Here is a 20,470-nt window from a genome sequence, read left to right as displayed (position 1 = left end):
ATGTTTCACGAGTGTCACACAGGGTCAAGTTCACTTAAATAAACATCCTGAAAAATCTATAACCTGTATTTCTCCCCATTATCCTTAGTATTTCCTGGAAATCTACAAGTTAGACTGGAGGTGTAGCTCAGTGGCAGACAGCTTACCTAACATGAGCTCTCTGTTCCATCCTGGGCACTGCAAAAATGTCTAAGTAAAGCAATAAACTCTCCTATATGAGTACAATGCATTTTGGTCATATACAACCTTTCCTCTCCACCTTCAACTCCAGCAGTGCCCCTCCCCTTTACTTCTAAAATGCACCACGTCTCTTATTTGGCCAGGGGGGTGTGGCTCACTGGTAGAGCTCTTACCTAGCAGGTGTGAGGCCTTGGGTTTTACTACAAAAGCAAAACACAAAGCACCACACACTCAGAACAACTGACGCCAATAGACCAGTTATTAGCAAAGCAATAAACGAAGTCAGGTGATGGTGGCACATGTCTTTCATCCCAGCACTCAGGAGGCAGAGGCAGAGGCAGAGGCAGAGGCAGAGGCAGAGGCAGAGGCAGACAGATCTCTCTGAGTTCGAGGCCAGCCTGATCTTCAGCGTGAGTTCTAAGGCAGGTTCCAAAGCTACAGAGAAACCCTGTCTCCGGGGAAAAAAGAAAAGCAGAAGCACACAGCACGGAGTAAGAAGAAAAAGGCACCAAGATTTATCCAAAAGTGTCTCAAGTCATAAATGATTCAAAAATAAATTACTTTGTTATGACATCTTCTCAACCATTAAAAATGAATATATGAATATATAAGTTGCAGATGTCATCACATCCAGTGGCTGTAGTGCTGAGGATGGGATCCGGGGTTCCACGCTCATGAACCAAGCACTCTACCACGTGTCAGGAAGGCAGTACCTTAGCTTGAAAAACTCAAGCTCTAACACAAAGGCACCTGGAGTGGTGCCTGGGCAATGGTCTGAACTGTTTCCTGTGGGGAAGTCTGTGTGCTGATTCCCACTTTTAGTAGGTCGCAGTACTGAGCACTTGAAAACTTCCCTGCTCTCAACCTCTGTGAGTTAAGGTCATGGCTGACTCACACTAAGTATTGAAACTCACTTCCACTGCAGCCATTAAAAGCAAAACACCCTGCATTCTTAGAGGGGATGCAGAGGTTCGGGTGTGCAATGGAATCAGTAGACCCACATATGTGTAAACACACTAGCATTCCATGTACAACTGTGGCAGTCTGGAGAGCTTCAGATCTGCCATCATGGGACACTACGTGACCCATACCTCTGTCAGCAAACATCACCAATGCCTTCAAACACAGCTCTGACAAAGCTTTCCTAATCTAGACATCAGCCACAGCTTGGCAGGGAAAGCAGGCATGTAGACTCAATTCTGAAATCAAGAATGAGAATTACGGTTCTTCAATCTAAGTATCAAACTAGTTCTAGCTCCCTACTGGCAACCCCCAAAAGCCTAAGTGGTTTCTAGTATACTAATATAATCTAGAAGTCATCAGGAGGTGCAGTGACTTGGGGTGATTTTCATGATGGATCCCTAAGCTCATCCTTCAGCAGCCTACCCTGCACAGTGAGAACAGCCACCATGGGCTGCCATAAAGGGAAGAGGGGGCAGCCGGGGGCAGAGGCTGTAAACACTGGCTATGTTTGTCTTGCTGTTGTTATCAGTGGAAGGAACACATGACTGGAAAGGCATGAGATCTAAGGCCTTGCTAGCTCCAGGGTCTGGCTCCATATTTTGATTTCTAGATTTTGCTGCTTTAATTAACATTCAGACTGTAAAATACAAGCTCACCCTACAGAAGCTTCAGAAATAATTTTGATAGTTTTACTAAACTGGCATAAATGAATGGCATTATACATGTGTATACATACACAGACATCCAGGACCCAGTTGAGTCTTCTCAGGGCTCAAATGAGGATGAAACACACTGGGAAGGGTCTTTCTTCCAGAGGGGACTGGAGACAAACTGACACGCAAACACCCGTGAGAGTGGCAATGCTGAGCTTGCGGGGTGGGGGGAGGGGGAGCTCAGGGGATCCCAGGAAGCAGCTCTGGCTGACACCACGCATGTTCAGGGCTTGTTGATACAATGAAGAACATTCTCCACTTTTATGCATACACTGTTTATTGTTTTTACTCAAAAAAGATAACCAATGGAAAGATTAATAACCATTAAAGTACAAGCAATAATAATTATAAACAAACTGCTAATTTGATTAAAATTTACCATCTTGTGAAATTATAATGATGTTTCATTTAATCCATTCACACAACATCTTGTTTTCTTAAATTTGGACCTATGACCTAAGAAAAGAAAGCTTTGGGGGAAAGAGTTATGTAAACATTGAAGTCTACAATACATACTTTTGTTACCAACTCTATAGTTATTAATACTACAAAAGTCAGTAAGCTTGAACAATGGTTTCCACTGGGTATAGCCCCCATGGGGGGCAGCAAGCTCTGCTGGACCCACCCCAGCAGCAGGGATTCTGAGTGCACTGACAGCAATGCTAGCAGAGGGGAGACTTGGTTAAGGGCTTTCCAAATTACAAGCACCAGTTTCAAATCAAGCCTGGATAATACATACTCCGTAAGAGGTGACTAAGGCAAAGAAATAAGGAGCTGTAGATGAAACAAGTACTCAGAACCAACAGGAAAGGGCCCATCCTACCAGAGAACATCAGGTCTAATGTACGTGTGCATGGATGCAGAATGGTCCCAGTAGCTCCAAATACCACAACCCTTCACTGGAGAAGGCCAGCATGACCAACGCAGGCTCTGACATCCCCATCTACTGGGATGGGGTAGACTATGAGAAGTCTCGATTCACATAGCAGGAACCTTTGGTGGAACTATGCAATACCAGAAAATTCTAAGAATGTCATAGGCAGCACTTGAGAATGTGTTTGACACCTTCTGATAGGACTGCCATCCTGAAAAACCATTATTTTATAAAAGAAGTCTAAGCCACAGAGTTGGAGCACTGGGCCAGCAGTCATCATAACCTTCTCCTGATCAGAACGACAGGACATTTATCAACAGCTAAAAACTGTCAGAGAAAATAGTATTTTCTTGAACCAAAGCAAAGCAACAAAACAGAAAACTATGTGTTAGATTGCTGGAAGTACTGCGCATGAGAGGAGACTGCAGACCGCCTTTCCTGCCAGCTCCTTCCTCTGAGCTGCCCGGGGGTGGATTCCACACACTGGAAGCTGAAGAAGGAATCTTGGGTGTCTCTAGTCTAGAGCACTGGGCAGTGAACAGACAAACAGGTAAACAGTCATGCTCACTCCCAAGACAGAGCTGCAATCCTGAAGGCTGGGGCCACCGAGTTCCCCTAAGTGTAGTTTCTCACTCTGCAGGCCCCAAACCCTGTTCAAGGGCAAAGGAAAGGCAATGACAATCTGGCCTCTGGTTGGCATGAAGGCCTCTTTGTGTAAATTCAGCAAAAAGAAAAAGTTAACTGTTAGACTGAGCATTTAAGCACATATATCTCCAGAATAACAGTAACATGATTTTAAAAACTTTTCACATTTATTTTATAACAACAACAAAAAAAACCTTTAAAAAATACGATTGGCTGAGTAAGCAGCTCTTTTAACATGCAAGGCTTGATTTCAACTCTCCAGAGTAAGCCCTGTTCAAGCAGTCAGACCTTACAAAAGGAGTTTCCATGAGAGGCTGACATCAACAGGAAGTGCATGGACAGGAATGGGGACAAACAACCAAATCCATGACTCCTGCACTTCCTAGAGAACAATGCACTCTAATGTTCTGTGAGAAAGGTGGAATGTTTTATAGTAACCATGAAGGGAAGCACCACGCTGTACAAAGCCTAGATCGATATGTTAAATTCATGGAAAACATCATGTGAACTACACAGCCTACAGACAGAATTCAAGTATTCCAATGGGAAAATGCCTTTGCAGCAACAGAACAAAACAAACAGGACTAAGGCTTGGAACTTATTCAGAGTGACTTCCGAAATCAAATCTTCTCAGACACACACCTCCTCAGAGGCAATCTGGTGCCTTCAGAAGATGGCTAGGTCAGAGATTGGGAAAATGTCACCTATTAAAAACCGAGAAGGGAGGGCTGGGATACAGGTCAGTAGTGGAGAGCGCCAGACTAGCGTGTGCAAGGAGGCCCTGTGTTTGACCCCCAGTGCTACCCAAAACAAAACAAAAGCAAGGGGAAAATCTTGGTGTTGATGACTTTGTCATTTAAGAGTTTAGTGAAGTAATACAGATGTCTTTGTGTCCCACAAGACCTGGAGAAAGTGTGAACAGTTGCTCAACTGGTGTCTTCTGACGCCTGATGTTCACAGGCCTCTCCAGTGTCACCAACTGAACCTCTGTCTTCACAGGCGACACAATTCTCCAAAAGAGAACAAAGAAAAATGTGTTATGTGATGCTAATGTCATCTAAAAAAGATGTGCTGGTTGGCTTCTGTCAACTTGACACAAACCTAGACATATCTGGGAAGAGAGAATCTCAACTGAGAGAATATCTCCATCAGCCCACCCTGTAGGCAGTCTGTAGTGCACTTTTGTGATTAAATGATTGATGTGAGAGGGCCCAGGTGACTGTGGGTGGTGCCACCTCTGGGCATGTGGTCCTGGGTGCTATAATAAGCAGACTGAGAAAGTCATGGGGAGCAACCCAGCAAGCAGCACTCCTCCATAAGCCTCTGCATCAGCTCCTGACTTGAGTTCCTGCCCTGACTTCCTTTTGTAGACTGTATCATCTGTGAGGTGAAATAAAGCCTTTCCTCCTGAGTTGTTTTTGGTTATGGTGCGTCTATCACAACAGAAACCTAACCAGCATAGAAGGCAGAGAAAGGGGGCTGGAGAGATGGCTCAGAGGTTAAGAGCATTGCCTGCTCTTCCAAAGGTCCTGAGTTCAGTTCCCAGCAACCACATGGTGGCTCACAACCATCTGTAATGGAGTCTGGTGCCCTCTTCTGACCTGCAGGCGTACACACAGACAGAATATTGTATACATAATAAATAAATATTAAAAAAAACACACACACAAGGCAGAGAAAGGAAATACACAAACAAGATGAAAGCATCCGCCAAGAATCCTTTATCTAGCAAAGCTCCTTAGAAAGTAAGGGAGAAACAAAGGCTGGAGAGGGGTATGACCTCACCATACCTGCAGTGTTAGAAAAGCTGAAGAGGGAGGCTGGAGATGGCTCAGTGGGTAAGAGCACTGGCTGCTACTGCTTGGTTCGATCCCCAGCACACAGGGCAGCTCACAACCACTTCTAACTTCAGTTCCAGAGGCTCTGGTGCCCTCTTCTGCCCTCTGAGGGCACCAAGCCCGCATGTGAGTGCTCAGACATATGCAGGCAAAACACCCATACACATAAAACACAACAATTGAAAAAAAAAAGAAAGGAAGTGACAAGGGAGACTACAGATTGAATCAGAAGGATGGTAACTCAAGCCGTATTGATGCTGCAACCCTGGCTTGCCAGTCTGTTATATAACGTAAGAGATTAATGCTTAAAATGACTGGAGTTCGTGTTTTTGGGCTGTGGAGCTCCAGAGGAGCAGAGCTCCTGCAGGGTGAGATAATTCCCTGCAGTGTGGGCCTTTCTTGTATTTGGAAGTTAAATTGCCACACAGGGATAGTATTTGAACCATGTATCTCTGAGAGCTTCCCTGAGCTGGTCATGTCAGGGTAGTGTCTTTACCACCCCAGCTTTCTAACTGGTGGAAGAGAACTATGTCGTCATGGTAGTGGCATGCTGTCTAACAAGCCTAAGGAAAGAGCTGTGCCTACTCATGAGAGAGCGAAGGGGCCTGTGACACTCTCTCACAGAAAAAAAAAACGGGGTAGAGAGTCATGAGACCCTCACTTTAGACCCCAGCCTTTCCTCCCAGTCCTATGCAATTTCACCTCAGGTGTCCTGTGCTTTAGGGAGGTGACCAGAGTCTACAGAGTGCAGAATGCACTGACGGGGTGGGGTGGGAGGCTGCTGACGGGTGGAGGAGACCACCTGTGTAGCTATGCTATGAAGTTACCATTCACACTAGGATGAGATGGTTTTGATGATGTGGCCATTTTGGGTCACCCATGCTCTGTATGTAAGCTCAATTAACTCACTGGTGTCCGGGTGCCTTGGCTTTAACAGTACTTTGGCCTGTGACTGTGCCCTTCCGGAGGTGAAGAGAAGGAACTTCACCAACAGTGTTAGGAAGACCACTTCTCAAAACCTAGAGCACACTGTGCTAGCTATTTCACACGCACACTGCTGTTGGAATACAAAGGTGACTGTGAAGGTGAAGGGCACCTGTCACCTGGTGCAGAACAGTCGCTGTATGAACAATTACGTGCTTACCTGGAGGTGTCCTTCTTGAGGGGCAGTCTGGCTGTGGATCCAGCACACCTTGGCCAGTTCCTCCTTCTGAGCAGGAGAGAATTGGGGCTGCCACTGTTCCATGCTGCTGAGCTTTGCCAGGTCTCCCCTCAGCACCTCTTCTCTTCTCCTAAACACAGCAAAGGCCTATGAGAACAGCCTTCCCTTCCACCGTTGCTCTTAGCTGTTGACTCGTGACATAACTGAACCGTCTGCTTCTTGGTGGGAAACCCAGTGTGATGTTTAAGCAAAGCATATCAAGAAATGCATTTCCTTCCGCCTCCTCTGCTAGGGGCACGGGTGAGCAGCCTGTCTGCTCTGTGGGGTCTGCACAATGCACAACTGCAGTCCTTCTCCAAGTCATTTGCTGCTTGACTTTAAATGAATAAATTTATAAACACATTTTTCTATGACTGTGTATAAGATATTTAAAAATCATATTAGAAACCAAACAACAACAACAACAACAACCAAAAAACCCCAAAACAAAACAAACTCCAAAACAGCCAGTGAGATATCTGAGAAAGAGAGGGCCCTTTCGGCCAAGAGTGACGACTGCTGCTGTCCTCTGACATCTACATACACACAGCACAGAGGTGCTTCCCTGCTCACCAAGCCTGGTGGCCTGAGTCTCATCCCTGGGATATACACGTTAGAAAGAGGTCAGGCTTTCACATGTGTCATGGCACACTCACAGACGTATACAGAACAATGTAAATAAATGGTAATATAAATTTTTTTGAGTTACAGAAATAAACCATCCAAACATACAGCTGCATTTTCGGAAGTGCTCTCTTACCTCTCGGGCACCTGGTATGTCATGAGAACACGCTCTGGTGTTTGTTCTATCATTCTCCAGATAGACTCTTCGGCCACCCCGGGCAAGGCTTCATTTCTTTGTCTATTCTGGGACCTCTGTCCGTTTTCAGAAATTCCAGAATAGTCACTGCTACTGAAGTGTACACTTCCTATCAAACATCAGCAAAGCGGAAAACACCTGTCAGAAGTTTATTTGTCAAAGATTTCAGACTCTAGCAACTACCTACCCATCCCAGCAGTGGCAGTTTCTACACACATTAACCAGACACAAATGATCTAACTATTTCAAATGGCTCACAGCATTACAGGCCCAGGCCAGAAACAGTCCAATAATATCTGCACAATGTAATCCTCTAGAGCAGCAGAAAGGAACAGACCACCAATACATGCAATAAAGATGAATCTTAACAGCATTGTTCTGAGACTCTGGACACAAAAGCCCTCACACTGTTATCTGGGTGTGTGGAACTACAGAAACCGAAGGGCAGTAAGCACACCATCAGAATGCCAGGACAGAGGACCAGTGCAGGGGTGGACTGTCGGTCCGAATATAAAATACCTTCACAGGCACACACTTGAGCACTTGGTCCCCAGCTTGTGGCTCTGTTCTGGAAAGTGATGAAAACTTTGGGACAGGGGATATGAGGTGGATCACTGGATGTGCGTGTGTGCGTGTGTGCATGTGTGCGTGTGTGCGTGTGTGCATGTGTGTGCGTGTGCGTGTGTGCATGTGTGTCTGTGTAGGATTTTGAAGGTTGTAACATGGCCTCACTCCAGGTCTGAGCTCTGTGTTTCGTGTCTGCTGTGCTTGGGTCCTTCCACCTCAGACCAAGATGCTCTTGCCTCCATTCCTTCCCTGCCACGACAGACTGGACCCTCCAAACCATGAATGAAAACAAGTCCTTCCTCCTGTAAGTTGCCTCAGACAGACTTTCTGTTACAGTAATAAGAAAAGTCACCAACACAGACTATAAACAGCTATAGAGGAACTTTTTAGAGCAGCAGGAATATTCTAAGTGGTGATTATAACAGTTATACCAATGCTAATTTTGTCAAATATAAGCATGCCCCGAAGAAAGCCTACAAAAAGAAGGGTTGGGAAACCCCCAAACTTTCTGTATTTATTCATTGGTGTCCAAACTAGAAGGCCTTGGACAAGTGATCTGGGAATAGTGTGAAAAGCCGTTTTTCCGGGTCGCCTACCTGTGGCTGCTGCAGACAGAGACTCCTGGTGCACTGATGGTGTGGCCAGGTCACTGGCGGCACAATGACTGCTCCTACTGCCATGGTTCCCAGTGACACAGTGCTGGAAGGGAAGACACACAGGCATCTGGTGTACAGAGAGAACCAAATCCCCCCGAGTTGTCCTCTGACTCCACATGCACACTGTGTACATTAGTACCCACCCCAACCCTCACCAAAAGTAAATAAAATGTACTTAAAAAATGTGTTATGAGCCGGGCGGTGGTGGTGCACGCCTTTAATCCCAGCACTCGGGAGGCAGAGGCAGGTGGATCTCTGTGAGTTCGAGGCCAGCCTGGTCTACAAGAGCTAGTTCCAGGATAGATAGGCTCCAAAGCTACAGAGAAACCCTGTCTTGAACCGCACCCCCCAAAAGAACAAAAACAAACAAACAAAATGTCAGTGAACCTATATCCATGAAGTCTCAATGGTATGGCTGCTTAAACAAGACCTGAAGAAGGACAACACCAACAGACAAGTCAACAGGAAAGGAGGAAAAAGCCACAGGGCCCCAACCCTAGACAAAGAACTACACGGAACTACAGTGCCAAGAATGGGAGAAAATAGTCTTCCCCAGGAAGAGTCTTCCAATTAGTTACCCAGTACCAAGTAGTAAGGCCTGAAATCATAAACATAAAGGTAACACTATATAGACTGAGCATATTGAACTTACATATTTAGGAATATGTATATATAGTATTTAAATATTTAAGAATGCATATATTTTGTATTTATATATTTAGGGGTACATACACACACCCTTATTAACAACAGCAACAGCAATAATAAAAGGCCATAATTTTGAGGAGAGTAAGGGGGATCTGAAGGGAAGCAAATGGGAGAATGATATAGTTCTATTTTGACTAAAAATTTTAAAAGTATGAATTCTAAATTCATATCCTGTCATATGGCTTATTCCCCTTACTTGACCACAACACCGGCTTTAATTTGTAAGGAATGAACATGTTAAGTTTAATACCTGGATATCAAATTTTAAAAGGTAGAGGAAACCTAGCACACTTAAAAAATTTGAAAAATATATTTTGTGAAAACCATCCCCAAGCATCAAGAACAGATGATTCCTTCATTTCTGCTCCACAAGTGGACAGGGACACACTCGCTCACACTGAGCAGGGCTTAGTCCAGCTGTGAGGCGGGTCATCCCCTAGTGACTAGGCTACCAGTGCTGAGCCTCGGACTTGGTTAAAAGGTCCAGATTTTCTCACTCACTCAGGTACTGACGGCACCACTTACACACTCAACTTCTGGGCCAGCAGCTCTTCTCACTGGATCTGGAGATTCAGATGGGGCAGGCATTTCTTCCTGGAGTAAATTTAACTGTAAAGGCGAACTGCTCCTTGAACTAATAAGTGGATGCTCTTCGCCGTGTGTCTCCCAGCCTTCCTCCATTCTCCCGCGGCTGTGGTCTGAAGAAGTTGGTTCCAGGTGTGGAGCCATTGCTGGTACTAAGGGTGTCATTTCAGAAGAACCTGCAGCCCCCAGGAACGCATATGGGGAGAATGATGCTGACCACAGAGGGAAGACTGGGGGGCTGGGCAGGAAGATGGTCATGAACGTGTCCAAGTAAGCAGAGGGGAAAGCTGAAATAGGCTGCGGGCCAGCAGGCAGAGGCGGGCATTCAGCTGCAGCTGCCCAGCCTGCAGAGCTCCCTACTCCCAGAGAGGCAACTTCAAAAGGGAAAGACGAAAGGAGACAGGGGTCCTGGTTGGGAGCTACCAGGGCTGATGGGAAAGCTAGGCTGGAGGGATCGGGGGAGGAGACAACAGAAGGGCTCCAGGGCTGTACACTGGGAAGGAGTCCTCTGACATGGGAACAAAAGTCAGCACTGGAGCTGCTGGTGTCCAAAGGCACTGGCAACTTCTTCCGTTTGTGCTTCCGTCTCCCACTTCCAGCACATCTGGTCTGCTTAGGAGAGCCTGATGAAGTGATAAAAAAGCCTTTAATCCCAGCACTTGGGAGGCAGAGAAAGGTGGATCTCTGTGAGTTCGAGGCCAGCCTGGTCCACAAGAGCTAGTTCCAGGACAGACTGCAAAGCTACAGAGAAACTTTGTCTCAAAAAAAAAAAAAAAAAAAAAGGAGGAGGCATGTCACAGAAAAGTAACAACAAAGAGAGAAAGTTGCAGGTGATTTTAAACACTTTCCAATGAATGAAGTATTTGCCAATAGTAACTATTGTAAAAATAACAAAACATTGTTCTAACTCAACAAAAATTCTGGTAAAAACTAATACACTAAAATAAATCAATTCCAGCACCTTAGTAGGTGTTCTCAGGTTCAGATTCAAATAAGGTTGTAGGTAAACTGTGGAATAAGCGATTGTAGCATCTTGGTATCTTTTGGAACCAACCTGTAGTTCTCCCTGGTACAGTTGGCCCTACAATGCCACAGGTGCCAAACCTGCAGGTCTGGCCAACTACATACAGAAAATATTCAGAAAAAAATGATCATATACAAAGGTCCCCATTGTCCATCCAATTATAATAATATACTATAATAATGGAATATTAAATGTTAAATAAAAGATAAGTTAAAGGACATGGAAGATATGAGCAGGTCATGCAAAATATTATGGCTTTTGATATGTAGTAGGCCTTGAATGTCTGTGATTTTGGGTGTGTGTCAGGTAGTACTTCCTGGAAGCAATCTCCCACTGATACAGTAGTATAGTTCAACTTGCATATAATCTATAATAATCCAACAACGAAAGGGCTATGTTCTAAAATGTAGCTACCTTGAACACAGGAGTACTTAGCATTGCTTTTGCTCTTTTTCTTCAGATAGCAGCTGTAGGGTGAGGTCAGGATCCTTTCCTGGAACCTGTCAACATAGCTCTGTTCTTCCTTCTGCGTGTGTGTGGAGAGGACAGCTGTTGTGAGCCCCACGTGCTCAAATTCTTCCGCAGTCAGGGCCGATGGCTGTGTTCTCAGGGTCCAGGGCTTACATGCTAAGGCAACACCCTCTGCTAAGATCACAGAAAACAGATTTAATAATTAATAGCAATTATCTATTTTTTTATTTTGTAGTTGCCTTTCAACAAATTTCGACAAACATAATTGTTGGAATATAAAAATATCAGTACAGTACAGAAATTCCTCTTGTCTTTCTTTCACTTTAATGTATGATTATAATAATATAAGACATTTATTTAGATCTTGCTATTATAAACATTTTCCATGTCCTTACATTTTTTGATTTTTGATTAAAATTATTAATTTAGAAACAGATCTTGGAACTTACTACATAACCCACCTGACCTGAATTTGTGACCCTCCTGAACACTGGGATTACAAGTGTGTGCCAGCACAGTTAGCCTTTGAATTTTTCCTACTTGTTTCTTTGAGATGAAGCCTCTCTATGGAGCCCTTGCTGTCCTGGAACTTGTTATACAGACCAGGCTATTCTTGAACTCACAGAGAACCACTTACCTCTGCTTCCCGAGTGCTGGGATTAAATGCGTGTGCCATCATCCCTGGCTCAACTAGTTATTTAAATAGGCAACATGTTCACATAATTCAAACACCAAGTTTTAAAAATAAATTTAGTAAATTCTTCCTGTCCCTTTCACTACCTACCCAGCTCTTTTTTATTCTCCCACAGAAAATCATTCTTTTTCTCTGTCCTTTAACTTTCTTTATGCATAGAGAAATAAGCATGAACACAGAGGCTCATCTGCCCACTGACTGTTTTCTCCAAAAACACTAGCCTACAGTTCACCCCACTTCCTACTCCTTGGGGAATTTAACAGTACACAGCCATCTCATACTCTACATGCAGTGAAGCATTCACATCATTCACAAGTACACCTGCATGCACCTGTTCACGGATTCTTCACATGTGCACCTGCATGCACCTGTACACGGATTCTTCACATGTGCACCTGCATGCACCTGTACACACATTCTTCACATGTGCACCTGCATGCACCTGTACACGGATTCTTCACATGTGCACCTGCATGCACCTGTACACGGATTCTTCACATGTGCACCTGCATGCACCTGTACACAGATTCTAAGTTGTTTCAAGAAGAGATCACCCTTTAATCCCAGCACTCGGGAGGCAGAGGCAGGCGGATCTCTGTGAGTTCGAGGCCAGCCTGGTCTACAAGAGCTAGTGCCAGGACAGGCTCCAAAGCTACAGAGAAACCCGGTCTCAAAAAACCAACCCCCCGCCCCAAAAAAAGAAGAGATCACGGTGGGTGCTGTGGTAGGCTTCCCAATACCCTTCCCACCTCTCAAGGCTGTGCCACCTCCAGAAATGGGCTCTGACTTATTTTGAATCAACTTAACTGCTGTGGCCAGCAGTGGAGCAGGGACTAGACTGACTTTCTTGCCTTAAATAATGAACACAATGGACAAAATATATGAAATAAACAGTTTCAGGGCCCTGAGCCTCAGATGGAGTCTCATAAACTCCCTATGAGGTGAGGTTAGATCTTCCAGGAGAGGAGAAAATAAGACAGCTACATAGAGAGGACCCTAGAGAGACAGACAGCCCCAGGGCCTAGAGTCCTGGGTTGGGAAGGGACTTTCAGAGACGAGATGACAGCTCAAGCTTAAAGAACACTGCTTCTTTTATCAGCCAGGCCAGAAAACCTCATTTCAGTCAGCAAGATGGCTCAGCGGGTAAAGGTGCTTGTTATGTAAGCATGGTGACTTGAATTTGATCCTAGGAATCCATGTAAAAGGAAAGAAACTGACCCCTAGAAGTTGTCCTCTGACCTCCAAACATGCAAAATAATGCAGGAGCATAAATGCACGCACATATACACATTTGAAAAAGCAAAAAAGAAAGTCCTGGCTTTTAGTAGCTGTGACTGAAGAATTCAGTAGCAGGGATGATCAGGTCCGCAGTGCTCAGAGCCGGTGCTGGCTTGGCAAGTTTTAAATATGAGTCTGAAAGAACCAGTCTGTTTCCAGGAAAATCAATTGGGTATCAAAATAAAACCCCAAATGTTCAAGAACACAAAATACTGTGACTCATTTAACAGTAACTGGCATCCGATAAGAAACGACCAATCACACAGGTGTAGTGGTGCACACCTTTATTCCCAGCACTCAGGAGGCAGAAGCAGGAGGATCTCTGAATTTGAGTTCCAGGACAGCCAGAACTATACAGAGAAACCCTGTCACAAACTCCACCCCATCTCCCCAAAAAGATGGCTTCTCTAACAGCATTCAGAGTTGTCTGTTCTGCTGCTGCCTGTAAATGTTAGTATGTTGTCTTCTCATGAGTATTTATTTCAGAATAATTTCAAAGTCCATTTCAGACTTTTTCTTTGACCCATGATTATTTAAAAACATGTTATTTAGTTTCTAAATTATTGGGCTTAAGTTGGACAGATTTTTAATGTAATTCACCCTAACAAAAAGCACATCTTTACATATCAGCAATCCTACATCAGAGACTTACATTTCAGCACAACGTATCTTATGTCAGCATACCTCCGAATTTGAGCTCTACAGTATCTGCTAAAGACTACCCAGGCCAACATGACCAACACTGTAGCTCAGTCCAGCCACCTTTTCTTTTCTTTTTTTTAATTAATTAATATATTTATTAAAGATTTCTGTCTCTTCCCCACCACCGCTTCCCATTTCCCTCCCCCAACCAAGTCCTCCTCCCTCGTCAACCCAAAGAGTAATTAATCAGGGTTCCCTGCCCTGTGGGAAGTCCAAGGACCACCCACCTCCATCCAGGTCTAGTAAGGCAAAGCATCCATATACATAAAATCTCTTAGGAAAAAAAAATTTAGCCACAACAGAACCCAATGCAGTCCACAGGAAACTACACTAACAATGGCGAACACAGAGGACTCGGCCCCACGGTGCCCAGCAGCTCTAGGAGCTCCATGCCTCAACTGACCCTGTTAACACACAGCATACGTAACAAAAATAGCCTGTAATACATAACCAACACAAACACGGCGACATTCTTAATTAGGTTTACTGGATAAAAGTCAGGGAACAATGGTTAAGATACCAAACTCATAACTAAGCAAATGGTATTAATGGATTCTTTTCTCATCAAAAGGCAAAGGTGGTACCTGAGTGTAGGGGCGGGACAGGGACAGTGGTGCCGCTGCAGCTGCACTGGCTTCTGCCAGACCCCGTGCTTAGTGTAGCAGGGGACAGGGACCACGCAGCACCTCCTTCAGCATCGGTGGACGGTCCAGTTGTTGGCATTTCTTTTTGAGGTTTGTTCAGGATCTGTTCAGTCTCTGGTGATACATGAGAAACTTAGAGTAAAAAATCTTAAGTGGATGCTTACAGTAGTCAGTAACCGACAAACAGAACCATTAGCCACACAGAGGATTCTGTGATCCACCACATAAACAGAGAGAAAAAAACCACATTATCATCTCATTAGATGCTGAAAAAGCCTTTGACAAAATTCAACACCCCTTCATGATAAAAGTCTTGGAGAGATCATGGATATAAGGGACCTACCTAAACATAATAAAAGCCGATTGTCAACATCAAATTAAATGGAAAGGAAACTCAAAGCAATTCCACTAAAATCAGGAACAAGACAAGGTTGTCCACTTGCTCCATAACTATTTAATATAGTACTTGAAGTCTTAGCTACAGCAATAAAACAACTGAAGGAGATCAAAGGGATAAAAATTGGAAAGGAAAAAGTCAATGTATCATTATTCGTAGATGATATGATAGTGTACATAAGAGAGCCCAAAAATTCTACCAGGAAACTCCTATAGCTAATGAACATCTTTAATCAAGAGGCTGGATACAAGAGTAACTCAAAAATATCAGTAGTCCTCCTACATACAAATGATAAACGGGCTGAGAAAGAAATCAGGGAAATAACACCTTCACAATAGCCACAAATAATATAAAATATCTTGAGGTAACTCTACCAAGCAAGTGAAAGACTTGAAGTCTTTGAAGAAAGAAATTGGAGAAGATATCAGAAGACAGAAAGATCTCCCATACACATGGATTGCTAGGATTAACACAGTAAAAACGGCTATGCTACCAAAAGTGATCTACAGATTCAATGCAATACCCATTAAAATCAACCAGTTCTTTACACATCTTGAAAGAACAATATTCAACTTCATATGGAAAAACAAAAAACCCAGGATAGCTAAAACAATCTTGAACAATAAAAGAACTTCTGGAGGTATCACCATCCTTAATTTCAAGTTATACTACAGAGCTATTGTAATAAAAACCATAAGGTATTGGCATAAACATAGACATGAGGATCAATGGAATCAAACTGAAGACCCAGATGTAAATCCACATGCCTATGGACACCCGATTTTTGACAAAGAAGCCAAAATTATACAACAGAAAGAAGAAAGCACCTTTAACAAATGGTGCTGGTATAACTGGATGTTGGCATGCAGAAGGAAGCAAATAGATCCGTATCTATCACCTTGCACAAAACTCAAATCTAAGTAGATAAAAGACCTCAACATAAATCCAGATATATTAAACCTGACAGAAGAGAAAGTGGGAAATAGCTTTGAACACACTGGTACCAGAGACAGCTCCCTGAATAGGATACCAGTAGCACAGGCATTAAGATTGACTATTAATAAATAGGACCCTAGGAAACTGAAAAGTTTTGTAAGGCAAAGTACACCATCGATAGGACAAAATGGCAGCCTACAGGATGGGAAAAGATCTTTACCAACCCCCACATCTGACAGAGAGCTGATTTCCAAGATATATAAAAAAATTCAAGAAACTAGATATTAAAAAACAAAATAATCCAATTTTTAAAATGGGGTAAAGATGTAAATAGAGAATTCTTGACAGAGGAGTATCAAATGACATAGAATCACTTAAATAAGTGTTCAACATCCTTAGTAATCAGGGAAATGCAAATCAAAATGACTCTAAGATTCCATTGTACACTTGTCAGAATGGCTAAGATCAAAAACAAAAGTGACAGCTCATGCTGGCAAGGATGTGGAGCAAGGGGAACACTCCCCATTGCTGACAGGAGTGCAAGCTTGTACAGCCACTTTGGAAGGCAATATGGCAGAAAACTGAGAATCAATCTACCACAAGACCCAGCTAGAGTTTGAAGAAATGCCTCAGTGATTAAGAGTACTGCCTGAGTTCAATTCCCCAATTCCCAGCATCCACACTGCAGCTCACAACTGTCTATAATGGAATCTGATACCATCTTCTGGTGCGTAGACATATATGTAAATAAAATAAGCAAATAAATACATCCTTTCTTTTTTTTTTTTTTTTGCTTTTTGTTTTTCAAGACAGGGTTTCTCTGTAGCTTTGGGAGAGCCTGTCCTGGAACTTGCTCTGTAGACCACGCTGGCCTTAAACTCACAGGGATCCTCCTGTCTCTGCCTCCCAAGTGCTGGAATTAAAGGCGTGTGTCACTACCACCCTGCAAATAAATACATCTTTCAAAAAGAGAAAGAAAAGACCCAGCCATATCACTCTTGGGCATATACCCAAAGGATGCTCAAGCATACCAGAAGGGTACTTGCTCAACTATGTTCATAGCAGCATTATTCATAATAGCCAGAACCTGGAAACAACCTAGATGTCCCTCAACCAAGAAATGGATAAAGAAAATGTGGTACATTAACACAATGGAGTATCACTAGCTGTTAAAAACAGTGATATCATGAAATTTGCAGGCAAATGAATAAAACTAGAAAAAAAATCATCCTGAGGTTAACCCAGACCCAGAAAGATAAACATGGTGTGTACTCACTCCTAAGTGTATACTAGATATACAATAAAGGATAACAATGCTACAACCCAGACCCAGAGAGACTAGGTAACAGGGATGTCCAGATCTCCCTGGGAAGGAAATAGAAAAGATTTTGTGAGTGGACTCTGGGCAGGTGGGGATGGGAACATGAAGGATCAGGTTTGAGGAGGGGATGGTGGAGGAGAGAGTACTGAAAGACACTGCTGGAAAGGGAGGGCATTTTGGGGTCAGGAAAAACAACCTGGTGCAAGAGAATCTCCCGGGAATCTACAAGGATGAATCCCTGCTAAGATTCCAGCTATACGGGATACCTTGTGTGAATTGGCCATCTACTGTGACCAGGCAAGACTTCAAGTGGAGGATTGGGACAGTAACCCAATCACATACATTGTGGAGTATTCCTCTACACTGTGTGAAGATGTGTCACTGTGATTGGTTTAATAAGGAGCTAAACAGCCAAGAGGTAGGCAGGAGGTATAGGTGGGACTTCTGGACAGAGAGGTCTAGGGAGAAGAAAGGCGGGGTGACCAGCCAGATACAGAGGAAACAGGATGGGCAAAATGGAGGTGAGGTAATGAATGTGTAGTACAAAGTAGATTAAAAAATATGGGTTAATTTAAGTTATAAGAGTTAGTTACAAACAAGACTAAGCTATAGGCTGAGCTTTTATAATTAGCAATAAATGTGCTGTTATTTTGTGAGCTGGTGGCCCAAAGAAAAATCAGACTTGTATAGTCAGATCATAACCTTTGACCTAGAGTCTGTTCTGCCTATGGGAAACACTGGGGTAAGGGGACCTAGAGATTAAGGAAATGGCCAGTGACTGGTCTAGCCTAAAACCCATGCCAGGAGAGTAAGTCCACCCTGACACTGCCTGGAACACAAGGACCCAGAGACCTAGAATAGAACCATATACTACTGGAGAAAAAAAAAGCCAACATAATGATGCCTAATGATATTCTGTTACATTTGTAGATAAACGACTAGCCTAATAGTCATCAGAAAGGCTCCACCCAGCAACTGATGGAATCAGGTGTATACCCACAGTCAAACATCAGGTGGAGCTCAGGAGATCCTACAGAAGAGAGGGAGGAAGAATTGCAGGAGCCAAAGTAGTCAAGGATATCACAAGAAAATCCACAGAATCAACTAACCTGGCCAGGGGCTTAGTGAGAATGAACTGACCACCAGGGAGCCAGCATGGGACTAACCTAGGTGCTCTGTCTATATGTTACAGTCCTCCTGAGGAACTCCTAACAGTGGGAACAGGGGCTGCCTCCGACTTTTACAGGGTTTTGGGACCCTACTCCTCATACTAGGTCATTCTTCTCAGCCTAGTACATGGGGAGGTGCTTAGTTTCACTGCAACCGTGTAAGCCATGTTTGGTTGAGATCCATGAGAGGCCTGCCCTTTCCTGAAAGAAACGAAAGAGGAGTCGATTGGGGGGTGGGGAAAGAGGAGATATGGGGGAAGGGACTGGGAGGAGAGGAGGTAGGGGAAACCTTGGCCGGGATGTAAAATAAAGACAGACAGAAAACAATGAAGTCATCTACTGTGAGGACACTCCTGTACCTCGCAGGGCTGTGCTGCAGTCTGCATCGTGGTTTTGCTTGGCTTCTTCTGAGGATGAAGATGTGTTTGTGCAGGATATGCACTTTCTTTTCAAGGCCGGGAGACTGTAGCTTGTCAGGTACCTGTAACAACAGGATTGGGCTGTTTCTGTATTGGCTCCCACAAGCTTTTCCCACTTCTGTGCTTTGCTTCCATGACTGAGGCCTGGGGGACTTTGTCCTTCCTTCTGGGATGAAGTCAGCCCTGATCATCCCAGCCTGCATCAGTGACTTACAATATCTCTTTCACTACGTTCTTTAACTGGTCTTCACCTCTCACACCATTTAATCCTGACCAGCTTACACATTCACTATACCACCGCTCTGCCACAGAGAGATGCAGCTTCTTATTTTCCGCGCCCTCCACAAAGGTCAATACATTATGAACCGTATGTAACAGGCACCCACTCCATGGCTAACAGAGGACTCAGCACCATTGTCCCCAGCAGCTCTAAGAGCTCCTCATGCATCTACTGATCCTATCCCTTGTAGTATGAAGTCAACACACACATCTCTGAAGACACAATGCGGTTCCAGTGAGCTAGGCTCGCAGGCATTTCTCACCTGATGACACTGTCGATACAGCTCATCTGCTGGTAGGATGAGCTGTGCTGTTCTTGCCTCGGGTCACCGCAAGAGCCAGTATCCATGCTTTTATTTCTCAGTGTCTGAGAGGAAGAAAAGTCCTTCTGCTCATCTGAAGAAAATGAAAGCATATGCAATTGAAATATTTAGCATGCATCAAGGAAATAGTAAGCTCATACATGTATAAACCGTTATGCAGTCATTAACCATGAGCTCAGATCTAAATGCACTGACACGGAAATATCAGTCAAGTGAATAAGGCACAAAAGCAAGCTACACAGCATGACTGCACCAGTATTTTTAAGACAGAATGGAGTATGTATACCAAAGCGACTATCAGATGAAAGGCTGGTGGGGAAAGCCCAAGGCCAAGCCAATACTACTTATTACAACTGGCCAAGACAGCTAATGCTGTGTGTCACCCCACCTTGCACAGCACCTGTCCGCTGAACACCTGTGGAGTGGGTCTGTGGACACGGAGACTGGAATAATTGGATACCACACATATCCCCCGTGTTGCAAGGTAAAGCACACAGCACTGCGCCTGTTTTTGTGCTGTCCTACATGCCAGCCACTACCACAGGAAGCACTTGAAATAGGCCACTACAACCAAGGAATAATAAAAGAATACTGTATTGGTTTGAATTTGAACTGAAATTATCAAGTGTGGCTAATGGCACAGATGTGGAGAAAAGGGGGAACACCTCTAAGCTTGAGGATAGGGAACCTGAACCTCCTGAAGCCAGAAGAGCGAGCCAGTAAAGAAGACGGAAAGATAGGCTGAGAGGAAACCCTACAAAATGGTGCTATGGGGGTCTGGAGAGATGGCTCAGAGGTTAAGAGCATTGCCTGCTCTTCCAAAGGTCCTGAGTTCAATTCCCGGAAACCACATGGTGGCTCACAACCATCTGTAATGAGGTCTGGTGCTCTCTTCTGGCCTGCAGACATACACACAGACAGAATATTGTATACATAATAAATAAATAAATTAAAAAAAAACAAAACCAAAAAACAAAACAAAATGGTGCTATGGAAAAAAGAATGGCGCCGAGGTCAAGGGTGACTAATTATGTCATACTGTTGACATATTTGTGGCATTTGC

The 20,470-nt window shown here is 44.0% G+C and overlaps 1 protein-coding gene across 1 annotated transcript in view; it reads right to left on the bottom strand.

Moving 5' to 3' along the window:
- Window positions 1–2,129: 2,129 nt before the first annotated feature.
- The window catches only part of LOC121441813 (period circadian protein homolog 3-like), a 50,345-nt gene continuing 32,004 nt past the window's right edge, over window positions 2,130–20,470 (bottom strand). Inside the window, exons 13-21 of the mRNA XM_041643131.1 lie at window positions 19,348–19,480; window positions 18,746–18,867; window positions 14,504–14,677; window positions 11,189–11,419; window positions 9,691–10,373; window positions 8,398–8,500; window positions 7,175–7,343; window positions 6,358–6,505; window positions 2,130–4,385 (exon numbers count right to left, since the gene is read on the bottom strand). Coding sequence (XP_041499065.1) covers window positions 4,302–4,385; window positions 6,358–6,505; window positions 7,175–7,343; window positions 8,398–8,500; window positions 9,691–10,373; window positions 11,189–11,419; window positions 14,504–14,677; window positions 18,746–18,867; window positions 19,348–19,480 — 1,847 coding nt within the window. The 3' untranslated portion in view covers window positions 2,130–4,301. The remainder of the gene's footprint in view (window positions 4,386–6,357; window positions 6,506–7,174; window positions 7,344–8,397; window positions 8,501–9,690; window positions 10,374–11,188; window positions 11,420–14,503; window positions 14,678–18,745; window positions 18,868–19,347; window positions 19,481–20,470) is intronic.

The sequence above is a fragment of the Microtus oregoni genome, unplaced genomic scaffold (genome assembly GCF_018167655.1).
Source record: "Microtus oregoni isolate MIOR12 unplaced genomic scaffold, Mior012 000081F_ref0000091, whole genome shotgun sequence".
Classification (NCBI taxonomy): Eukaryota; Metazoa; Chordata; class Mammalia; order Rodentia; family Cricetidae; genus Microtus; species Microtus oregoni.
This window is presented reverse-complemented; position numbering and strand designations above follow the sequence as displayed.